General features: G+C 40.4%; 1 protein-coding gene across 1 annotated transcript in view; it reads right to left on the bottom strand.

Moving 5' to 3' along the window:
• Positions 1-12176, bottom strand: part of LOC149864982 (uncharacterized) — a 64781-nt gene that overhangs the window by 43652 nt on the left and 8953 nt on the right. Inside the window, exon 3 of the mRNA XM_090049815.1 lies at positions 3861-3980. Coding sequence (XP_089905941.1) covers positions 3890-3980 — 91 coding nt within the window. The 3' untranslated portion in view covers positions 3861-3889. The remainder of the gene's footprint in view (positions 1-3860; positions 3981-12176) is intronic.

Genomic DNA, 12176 nt, shown 5'->3' with positions numbered 1-12176 from the left:
CACCGCACACTCATACTCCGGATCAATAAGAATTCAATTACATATGCACACAATGTAGAACATTTAATAAGTAGCTTTAACCAAAAAGGGGGTAAACTAGTGACTTTGTCAGTGATAATACCAATATCAAACACCTACAAAAGACAGAAATAAACTGTGCTACAGGCTACTATTACTGACCATGGCAAATCTGCCTCCCCATATTTCATTGTAAATTGCTAATTTGTGTACTTAAGAGCCATAATTTTGTGGGTTTTATGTATGATGCTATATGTAATACATATGCACGGGAGGTTTTGAAAGATAGTCCCTAACACGTCACCTAGTTTGTAACACAGTGTAAGCTGACATTAACACAGCACAATGGAACAATCTGCGCAGTTTAGTGGAGACAGTAAGAATGCAAATATAAATTAAGATACGCAATGGTGGGGACACAAATAACAGCTCACCATACTCATTACATTATTAAATTTATAACTGAATTGTTTTGGATTAATCACACATAATGCAAAACTACAGAAAAAGAACATTATGAAGTGGCAAAGTCAGGCACTCAAAAAGTTGAGAAAGGCCAGAATGAACATTGCCTGTAACCTTAATTTGGCCCTTTTCTTTATGTGTGATACAGTCTTTACATGAATATGTACTATTTTTCTAGAGGAACCCTGCTTCATTCAGTGCAAAGAATAGGTGGTGCTCACTTAATGAGCAGGCATTCAATATTTTGTTTTCTCCTCATTGTTCAATGTGTAGCCTGAGGCCTTATTTCCTACATGCTATTCAAACTCTCCTTTGAAGACAGAATTATTAATTTCCGCATGTGCTTTTCTATGGCACTCATCACTGCAGTGTCAGAGTACTTCACAAACATTAATTATATTCCAAATACCTCTGTGAGACAGATGGCTTATTATTCCCATTTTACAGATGGGGAAATGAACCACAGAGATTAATGTGAAAAATAGCCACTAATTTTGGATGCCCAATTTGAGCTCCTTAGGATCTGATTTTTCAGAATAGTTACCATTATGTAAAACTTCATATGTTCAAAGCATAACATCCATTGTCTTCATCTGTAACTGAACATTAGAATTCAGGGTCTGAAGTTGGGCGCACAAAAAATTAGAAATACTCTTCAGGTTTCTTACCCCAGCCCCAGTCTATTTGCCCAGCCAGTCCCATTCCCTGCTCTTCTCCTACCCTCATTTTTTATCCTAGTCTTCTTGTCCAGCCATTCCCAGAACTGGAGAACTAAATATGATGTTCCTATATTTTAAAAGGGTAGAAGGGATGACACAGGGCACTGTAAACTGGCAGCAATCCTAAGTAAATTACTAAAGTAAAACACAATAAAATCAACTGTGCTGACAGAACATACTTGGATTTCTCCAAGGCATCTAACTTGGAACCTCATGAATTTTGATTAAAAAGCTTGCATTATGTGGAATTAAGAGGGCATGCATTAGATTGATTAAAAACTGCCTTACTAACAGATCTCAAAATGTAACTGTTAAATGGGGAAGTATCAATTAGCAGGCCTATCTCTAAAGTCCCTTCACCCCTGGGATTGGTTCTTTGTCCAATGCTGCTCAACATTTTTATCAACAATTTAGGAAATGGCATTTTTTCCAGTAAAGTTTTCACATGACACAAAGATTTGCAGAGCAGCTAAATAATGAGGAAGAAATTTCTATTACAGAGTGATCTGAACCACATGGTAAAACAATCACAATATAAGGAAATGCAAATGCAAGGTAATACATCTGGCAACTAGGAATTCATTTTATACCTACAGAACAGGAGCCTGTCTTGGAAACCAGTTTCTCAGAGAACATGGAGCCACTGTGGATAACTGCCTCAAAACAAGTTCTCAGGGAAACATAGTGAAAAGGACTGGTAAAATACTTGACTTGTAAAAAGAGAAATATCAAGAAAAAAAATCAGGAAGTAACCTTGCATATATGTCCAGCACTAGTAAGTTCACTACCAGAATATACATGTCCAGACTTACCGAGGGATGTGGACATTCTGGAGTCCAGCCAGTCCCAGTCTCAACCACCAATTCCTCTGATGACCTGTATTCCCACCAGCCAACCAGCTGGCTCATCTCCAAGACTTATTCCTGGTACCAGTCTCCCCTCCACCACATCCTAGCTGCTATGGCCTTGTCTGGTGCTAGTTTCTCCCTCCTTTTCTCTAGTCCCAGCCTCACAAGATACCTTCTCCCCTCCTTTCTTTCCACCTTCAGTTTTTATCCTTCTACAAGCAGATTAAAAAGCTTCCTCTTCCATGCTGGGTGCCAGCAAGGGAGTCACCAAGGGCCAAAGAAACTGTGCCTACATGGTGATGGGTGATGCTAAGCTCCCATTGTGAACTGTGAATGGAATTCACAATCCCAAATTAAGTGCCTTAATTTCCTATACTTTACTGGCAGAACCTGTTTTTCAAGTGCTGGAGCAATTTAGTAGGGTTTTGTAGATGGCATTCATTTACTTGGGTTCCTAACTACAACTCCCACCATAGGCAACAAGTTGGAAGGGCATGTGCCCCCTCCCCCCACAAGATTTCTGGGGGTCCATGGAGCACATCTAAGGGGGTCTGCAAAAAGTGGCTGTCCTGCTGCTGCTCCACCTCTCCCACAGCCAGAGGCAGCAGCAACAGGCAGCCCAGCATCAGCAGGCAGAGCCTGTTGCAGTTCCCCCACAGCCAGAGGCTGCCCAAGCACTAGCAGTGGGTCGCAGCCAGGTAGCAGCACCTCATCCTGTCCCCACCACTGCCTCTGGTGGTAGCCGGCAGTGCTGCAAGAGAGAGGGAGACCCAAAAGGGGTCCATGACTAAAAAAAGGTTGGCAACCACTGGTTTATTTCAAAACTTTCAAACCTTAACAACATAGCCAAAAGGTATCTTTGACCCCTCACACCTTAATAATTGTTTTCATGTGACCTTGACTTTTTCACTCAACGTGGCATTTGCAAATGTGTTCTTTAGGCCTTGGAATTTAATTATGCTTTTTACATATGTTTCTGAAAAGCAGGTCAAAGTCAGTCTACATTTAAACTGAGTTAATTTAATAATGCACCTATAATTAGCTTTGTACAATGCTGAAAAGTTGTTTGGACTTTTTCTACATGAAGAAAGCCAAATTGCCAATGCCAAGTACATCAGGAACGGAACCTGACTCTTTGGAGTTCAGAATGATGCTAACAACAGAAACAAGAGTGACAACAACACTCCGATCCAATTCAAATGTTCATACAGAGGTTAGTTCAGCTTTTGATAAAAGAGACCCTTGCTTTGGACTGGATTCAGCTTTAGAAAATACTGAAGAAGGTCCATATCAGGCAGTAATTGATTTTCCAGCCACTACCCCTGGGAACAAAACCAGAAAATTCAGGCAAGTGTGGTATGGATCTGTCATGAGTATAAATGGCTTGAATACAGTGTCCATGATGACAAAGCTTTTCAATTTATTGTCAAGCATTTGGCAATGGGCCAAACAGGGAAGCAGCATTTTGAATTACTGGTTTTAAAACATGGAAGAAAACAAATGAAAGATTTTGCAAACATTCAAAGTGTGAATCCCATCTAGAAGCTGTTGCTAAGTGGAAGGGTAGGCTGCAATTGCATCCCAACTTGACGGCCAAAATAAAAAAAAAAGCAGAGGATAACCAAGCATATTTAGAAATTGTAACAGAGAGTACTTTATATGTGCTCATTAAGGTATACCTTTGTGGGGACACAGTGAAGGAACAGATTCCACAAATCAAGGCAATTTACAGGAATTGATTTAACTGCATAGTATAGACAACAAACTGATTTAATGATTTACGGTTAACCCAAAGAAGTACTTCACCTACCTACATGGCTCCTATCAGAATGAAACAATTCAGATCATAGCTTCATAAGTGCTGGATTCAATCATAACTGAAGTCAAAGAATCTGGAGTGCTTTCCATCATTGCAAATGAAACAATGGATCTGTCAAAACATGAACAAGTTGCTCTCATAATGCATTATGTAAACCAGCCATTCAAAATACAAGAGTGGTTTATTGGCTTTTATAAGACGCTGCAGACAGACAGTGCTTCACTTGCCACAGTGATCAAGAGTATATTATCAGCCTTGGGGTTTGATATTTCAGCTCTAAGAAGTCAATGCTACAAGGGAGCCACCAGCATGAGGACCCTATAAAGGTATGGCCACACAGATACTTAGCAAAAATCCTCTAGCTTACTATGTTAACTGCTATGCTCATATATTATATCCGTGCATAGTGGGCATGGTTTCCTGCATCCCAGTTGTCCAAAATGCTTTTGGAATTCTCCAAGCTGTATTACCTTTCACTGAAGTAAGCTCAAAAGGACATGTTGTCTTTGAAAAAATGACGTCAGAAAAAGTTTTTTTTCTGGGGGGGGCCAACTACTTTTTGAATCACTCAGTGATGCTTACTGGAACTGTCAAGTTGAGGCTATCAAAGCTGTTTTGGAAGAACCTTGGAATATTTTGATGAAATGGTTCAAGCTCTGAATGAAATCTCATATGGGGGTTTGAAAGCTGGAGCTGAAGCTTATGCGCTTCTCAGAAATGTGGAAGACTTCAACTTTCTGTACTTCATGTTTCAAATGCAGAGAGTGCTAATGCAAACAAACCACCTGTCCAAACTTCTTCAGTCAAAAGACTTTATATATTATACAGCAATGACAATGACTAAGTCCATGCTGTCCATTGGAAAGGAAATGAGAGGTGATGATTTTGCATCCCAGACCTTTAATTATGTTAATGAACTGTGACAGAAAAACAGTTATGCTGGCCCTTGTGTGCCTCACAGTTTTTTCCAACAAAATTGGGAGGAGGGGGAAAATCCTCTTTTGAGAAACCCGAGGACATTTATATGAATGAAATATTATACAGTGCTCTAGATACCCTTATTAAGAAGATAGAAGACTGTTTTTCCAAGAATGACCCGCTCATTTAAGTCCCTTGCAGACGTTCTCTCTTCTGAGAGCTGATCAGATGAAAGTGCAGGTGCTATTTCGACCACTTACAGTATTGGTCAAGGTGACGTGAACTCTGAAATCAAATTTTTTTCCCCACATGTACAAAAATGGCAATGCTGACGAGAGTAATGAGGAAGAAGAGTCCAGCCAGCTTGAAATAAAGACTGTGATTCTTCCATGAAATGGCACTGTGTGACATCCTTCCAAATCTGTCAAAACTCTACATGTTTTAATAGCAGCTTTACTTAGCTAACTTTACTTAGCTGTCCCAGCAACTATAGCATTGGCTGACAGAAGTTTTTCTTTTTTGCAGCAATTGAAAACTTACCTGAGGACTGCAATAAAAGATGCTTGTGTTTAGATGCAATACTATAGATCAGAAGTGCCATTTCATGGAAGAATCACATACCACCAGAACCTTTGAACTGTGACCCCCACTATCAACAGATACATGTCACCTATGAGCCCCACTTTAGTTACTTAAAGCTACTATGGCTTTAGACCTGACAGTCTTGAAGAGACATTCTCCCTGTTCTCAGTTCTAATGCTCCAAGATCTTATTGCAACAAAAGTTAACCAACAGTTAGACCATAACTCCTGAGCTACAGTTTCCTCTCCCCGTTTAAGGTGGCTAAATTTTATGTCTGTCCAAATCCCTAGATTTGCCTTCAGCAGGCTGGAACCTGCTGTGGGACCTACTTAAAAGCAGTAGCGTCAGTAGCTGGAACTGTGAGGATGGCCTCTTCTAAAATTTTAGCTGCTAAAAGACAAAGAAATTCCTATTGACTAGATACAACTTGTGAGCTTTTAAAGGTATAAAACTTGGCCAAATCTGGATTTTAACTGGAAAGGCAAATTTAACTGGGAAGGCACATTTATGTTTGTGCAGAGCCAGGGGGCAGGGGGTTGGGGGACATAAGAGCTCTTCAAAGACAAGGTTCCCAGTATATTTAAACATGGTCCCAACAATTTACTTGTCCCTAGCTGTAATATCTGAAAATACTCTGCCTGAAATTCCCCATCTTCCCCCACAAAAATTAAGAAGCAGAAGACAGGGTCTTTTAATGTGGTGGGCAATGTTAAGAAGATCACTACCAGACCCAGACAGGGGTGCTCCCCAAATGCTTGTGGAACATTTCTACTTTAAAAATCAATTGTGGCAGGAGAGAAAAAAATGCATGTATGTAGATAACTCAATCTGTTAAAGTACTTTGGTAGACTTTTCTCTATTTCATTAGGCTAATTCTTTCTTGAAATACTTGAACAGCCAAATATAGATCAAGCCTCCATCCACTGAATTATGCCCTATGTTGCAGAATATTAAGGAACCTGGAAAGATGGAGGACCCCTGTTACAGATTTAGATCACAAGGAAAATGATCTAAATGTATTGGTTAGTTAGATGTAATGATATGTTTTTCAGCTTCTAGGTATTATATTATACAAATCATTTCTGAAGTTACCAAAATGAACTGTGATATTTGGTCAACCAAGTGTCCGAGACGCCACAGACAATACTAGTATCAAAAAAGCAAAAGCACAGATTCCATCTAAATATTAGAACTCAATATTTTTCTACATAATTACAGCTCTCGGAGATGACCATAATGGCACTCCTCAGTAATTCTGGATTTTTTAAATGATTTTCCAGTTTTCTCAGCTTTACTCAGATCCATCTAATTTACTACAAAACAATTAGTTTTATACTAAAGCAAAAATCCTTATAAACATATTTTATTAAGCAAAATTCTCAGTAAGCCTTCTCTCATTTATTCCTCTTTTTCCTGTACAATAAATAAATAGAACAGAACAACCTTTCATTGCTTTGTTATTGCCCTCTTCAGACTATTAATTTCCAGTTAAAATTGATGTAACCTAATTCCATCAACCCTTGAGGAAAAACATGCTCTTACAATCAGGTTCTTAAAACAACACAATGCCTACCATTTTCTGTCTATCAAAGTTTCAGGCTTAGATCATGCATCATTGAAAATCAAATACCCCTAGAGTTCATTTACCAGTTGTAAGATTGCACAATATTCTTATAGCAAAAATGTGTTCACTATTATCATAGGGTCATAGAAAATTAGGGTTGGAAGGAACTTCATGAGGTCTTCTAGTCCAGCCCCCTGCTCAAAGCAGGACCAGCCCCAGCTACATTATCCCAGCCACAGCTTTGTCTAGCTGGGTCTTAAAAACCTTCAAGGATGGATATTCTACAACTTCTCTTGGTAAGTTGTTCCACTGCTTTACTACCCTCCTCATGAGAGAGATTTTCCTAATATCTAACCTACACTTCCCTTGCTGCAACTCAAGACCATTGCTCCTTGTTCTGTCACTTGCTACCATTGAGAACAGTCCAACTCCATCCTCTTTGCAGGCACCCTTGAGGTAGTTGAAGGATGCTATTAAATCCGCCCTCAGTCTTCTCCTCTCCAAACTAAATAAACCCAGGTCCCTCAGCCTCTCCTCACAAGTCATGTGCCGCAGCCCCCTCACCATTTCTGTTGCCCTTCACTGGACTATCTGCAACTTGTCCACATCCTTTTCTGTAGTGGGAGGCCCAAAACTAAACACAATACTCCAGATGTGGCCTCACCAGCGCAGATAGAGGGGAATAATCACTTCCCTCAATCTACTGGCAACGCTCCTACTAATGCAGCCTAGTACACTGTTAGCCTCCTTCATAACACAAGCACAAAGTTGGCTCATATTCCATTTATTGTTGGGGAGCTACATAAATTGTGTTTTTGTGATTTTCACAGAAACTGAGAAACACAAAGTTTCCATGATTGCCATGAAAAATGGCATTTGCCATGATTTCCCATGGAATCCCCCCCAAAAAATAAAAACTTACTAAAAATAAAATGCTGGCTCCCCAGTGGAAGCCAGCAGCCCTCATAGCCACTGCTGCCTGGCCTCACCACCTACTGAGGAGGAGGAAGGTGCTGGCTGGTGAAGCAGCATGAAGAGGAGCAGGCAACATGGTGGCCACTTGGTTGTCCCTCTTTCCTTGCCAGGGCCTCTTGCCAATCACCACAAGTGGCAGGGCCGCACAAAGGGTAGCCCTCTCTACCACTCCACATCAAGACACAGGGCCACCATGAAATACTTGCAAAAGTGGATATGCACAGCATGAGTGGGCTGCAAAAAACCCTTCTTCTTGCTCTGATTAGGTAGGTCCCTACTTATTGTCCACTGTAACCCCCAGGTCCTTTTCTGCAGACTTGGTGCTTAGCCAGTCATTCCCCAGCCTGTAGTGGTGCATGGGATTATTCTGTCCTATTTGCAGGACTTTACATTGAACCTCATGATATTTCTCTTGGTCCAATCCTCCAATTTCTCAAGGTCTCTCTGAATCTTACCCCGACCCTTCAGCATATGTACTATTCCCACCAGCTTGGTGTCATCTGCAAATCTGCTAAGTGTGCACTTCAACCCACAGAACCAGTCACCTCATCATGGAAGGCAATCAGGTTGGTCAGGCATGACTTGCCCTTGGTGACTCCATGCTGACTGTTCCTGATCACCACCTTCTCCTCCAAGTGCTTAGAAATAGACTTGAGGGTCTGCTCCAAGATTTTTCCAGGGATTAAGTTGAGGCTGACTGGTCTTTATAACCCCAGATTCTCCTTCTTCCCTTTCTTAAAGATGGGCACTATATCTGCCCTTTTCCAATCATCTAAGACCTCTCTCAATCACTATGAGTTTTCAAAAATAATGGCCAGCAGTTCTGCAATCACATCAGCCAACTCTTGCTTGGCACTATTAAATACTAATTTCCCTGATATAAAAAAGAAATAGTTATATCCAGCAAAATATATAAACTTTTCATGTGGACTCTAAAGGCTTATCTGTAAGCATGGGATTTTTTTTTGTTTTAATTGTAGCAAAATAACAAACTTATTTGCCATGCTGGCAGGTAGCTGTGTACATATTGGGTATTTCTCAAACATATGAATATTGTATTGAGTACATTTTCCTTGAAAATATACATACACACACATATATGCACACACGTGTGTGTGTGTGTGTGTGTGTGATGCAAAATTCCTCTAGGTATATAAATAAGGAAAACACATTTACAATTCTTAACACTGTAGACTAGAACTAGTTTTTTGGCTGTATGTATATTTTTTCACAGAAAAAACAGCAGCACAAAATATGTTTACTTTAACTATATCTATCTCCATAATACTGGGAAAATAATGCACAAATTGCTCAGACAATCTTAAGCTTATATTTTACAACTTCTTGGTTAAAATATATTTACTGTATTTTAAAGTCTGAAAATGGGCAGAGTTACAAGTACTCTCAATCACACATGCAATAATGGCAAATTGTGACTGGTTAAGCATACTGTCTGAGCTTAGTATCCAGAAAAGTTGCTGCTAATGTTATAAAAGGAATTATGCTTTGTGAAGCAAATAATTTTGATAGCAGTTTTAGACTATAGTTTAAAGTGCATTATGATCTTTTGATAACAGTTATTACAGTCTCCTGCAAATGGTGTAAACAGGAATCCTAGGAAATGTTGGAGAGAGACATTTTTGTTAAAATTATCTTTGCAATTTTATTTAAGTTAATAGTTGAAGCAGATATGTGCCTAGCTGCAGAAAAAAGTGATAGGCTGAATCACTCTTGTCTAGAAATCTGTAGATGTACCATCGTAATAAAAGGTACCCAAGTAAATGGCACCTCATGTTTAGGCACCTTTCCATAATGTCAAGCTGTTATAAAAAGATGTGAGTAACCTGATTTAAGGAAATTATTATAATGCTGCTTTTGGGGTGCCTAGGGTCATTCCTAAGAACATGCAAATTATACGACTGTACATGGTGCCACTTTGCTTATGCTACCTCCTCCGCAATTAAAGGGTGAAAGTCTGAGCCTCTTAGCGAAGGGACTTTGTCTCTTCTTGGTTCTTAGACTCTCTCTGAAAACATGGGTTCAGCACTAACAATGGCTTTCACCTGAGGACCCTGATGTTTGTACAAACATGAATTAGTCAGGTAGCAAGGGGATTCTGTCTGCTTAAGTATTTGTACCATGTTCACTGCCAGAGTCTAGCACTTAACTCGCGACGCAAAAAAGTATCTTTGCTTCTTTGGAAATCAGGAACTGTTTTAAGGGAGCCCAGCAACATTAGACAACAGTTTAAAACAGAAAGTAGGAATTAATACTGTGTCCAACTGAAACTGTAAGGGACACTTGAATTACAGTTTGTCCAGAACAACACTGCTGACTTGCTTTGTTGCATGGGTTCTTTACTGACAACTGAAGTCATACCCTTGGATTTACATCCAAGCTGTATGAGAGTCCCATGGCCCTTAATTCTGAGCATATTAGCCAATATTACCAATTGTAAAGAAAGAGGGTTGAATATTAAGACATGATAGAGGGTACTCCCCAGCCTGGCTCTATTTAGCATGAGAAACTTTATGAGATAACAGCACAAAGTGGTATGACTGCAAGCATGCCAGCAATGGTACAATTGCAGAGAGTCTTGAAATGTGGGTCAGTTTGTACAAGCAGACAGCATATATAATCAGCACAATGCAGGCTCTCAGCAACCAAACTTGGTGATAAACCTAGAGGCAGTTCCACAGCCACCTATGCAACTGACAGTCAGTCCTGTCAAGAAGCCTCATATCAAGTTAAGAATAGAACTGCTTCTGACATCCTGTAACACAGCATTTGTTCCTGTGCTTGTCAAAAGGAAAATGTGATGCAGGAGGATTTGGTAAACATCAGCTCACGCAGAATTTGAGGAACAGGCTCATTTCTATTTTTTTAATTAAAATAACTCAGTATAATAAGTTTGAAAGAATTATTATTGGCAAAATACTTTATCCTGAAAGACAAATGCACTGAAATATGAGTACATTGCAAGATTAAAATGTTCCATGTCACTTTTGGCACATACTCCATATTCTAATGTTATTGGGACAATTCCTCACTTATTCTAAGGGCTTCTGAGAGACAAATGAAGCATATGTGGTGTCCTGCTGTCTGACACATAAACAGTCTCACTGACATTGGTGGGATTCTGACACAGAGCAGAAGCAACTGCAGAAAAAGCACTGCTCAGCCCTTTGGTGAGGCAGACGCATTGCCCTCCTGGCTAGAGAGACTGAACACACTGCTCATGACCTTGGTTTAGTGTGGTAGTAAAGGCATCTCCTGAATGCTGCTCAGTGCTGTTGTGTCCCAAACCAGTGCTTCTTAAAAGGCTTACTGAAAGCTTGATTCTGTGCTTCTCATGTACCTAAAACATCCACTGATTTAAAAGAAAAGGTCCATCACTTGCAAATGGGAGCTAAACTGAAGTCCTTCCAGCAGGGACATAATGAAGGAAAACTGCACTTCCAGTACTAGATCCACTCCCACTTAAATAGTACCATGAGGAGCAACTTTCATTCTGGTCCTAATCAACAACTTGGGCAGACACTTGTTTGGGATGGTTTAGTTAGACGTGATCCTGCCTTGAGCAGGGGGCTAGACTAGATCAGTGTTTCTTAACCTGTGGGTTGTGACCCAAAAGTGGACCACAAGAATATATGAAAGGGTTGCAAACAAACTTTAAAAATGGATCAACAAACTTTAAAAATGGATTATCCTTTAAGGAGAAAAAACTTGGGAAACCGTGGTTTTTCCCTCGCAAGCTGGCAGAGTTCAATCCTTAGAGGGGCTGCTCAGGACCCCACATGCTCCCCACACATACCCCCTATCCCCACCCCACACACTGGGGGGGCTGAGGCCTGGGGATGGGGGCAGCGGGTCGGGAGTGAAGAGGACTGGATCGGGACTGGCCACTGATGTTTACAAGTGGGTCCTGGTACAAAAAAGATTGAGAATCACTGGACTAGATGATTTCCTGAGTTCCTTTCCAGCCCTACAGTATGATGTGCAGGCAACCACTAGGTAGATTAGCAAGAAATGAAATACCAGCAATAGACACATAGCTCTGTGTACCCTTCACCACAATCAGTGATACCACTGTCACCAAAACAGCCCACTGCCAGGGCAAGATTGTCTCATAAATGGAGATGAGGTTTAAGTTGAGCCTGAGTAAGATAGGGATGCACCTTGGTGAGTTTGCAGTGACAATGTAACCATCTCCTTTGCTTGAAGGAAGGAAGAGCAGCAGCTCCTTTGGGTGAAGAGTGGAGGAGGAG

Source organism: Crocodylus siamensis, chromosome 5 (genome assembly GCF_052110815.1).
Source record: "Crocodylus siamensis isolate JL-2025a chromosome 5, ASM5211081v1, whole genome shotgun sequence".
NCBI classification, from domain to species: Eukaryota; Metazoa; Chordata; order Crocodylia; family Crocodylidae; genus Crocodylus; species Crocodylus siamensis.
Note: the sequence above shows the minus strand (reverse complement) of the source record. Positions and strands in the feature narration are given on the sequence as shown.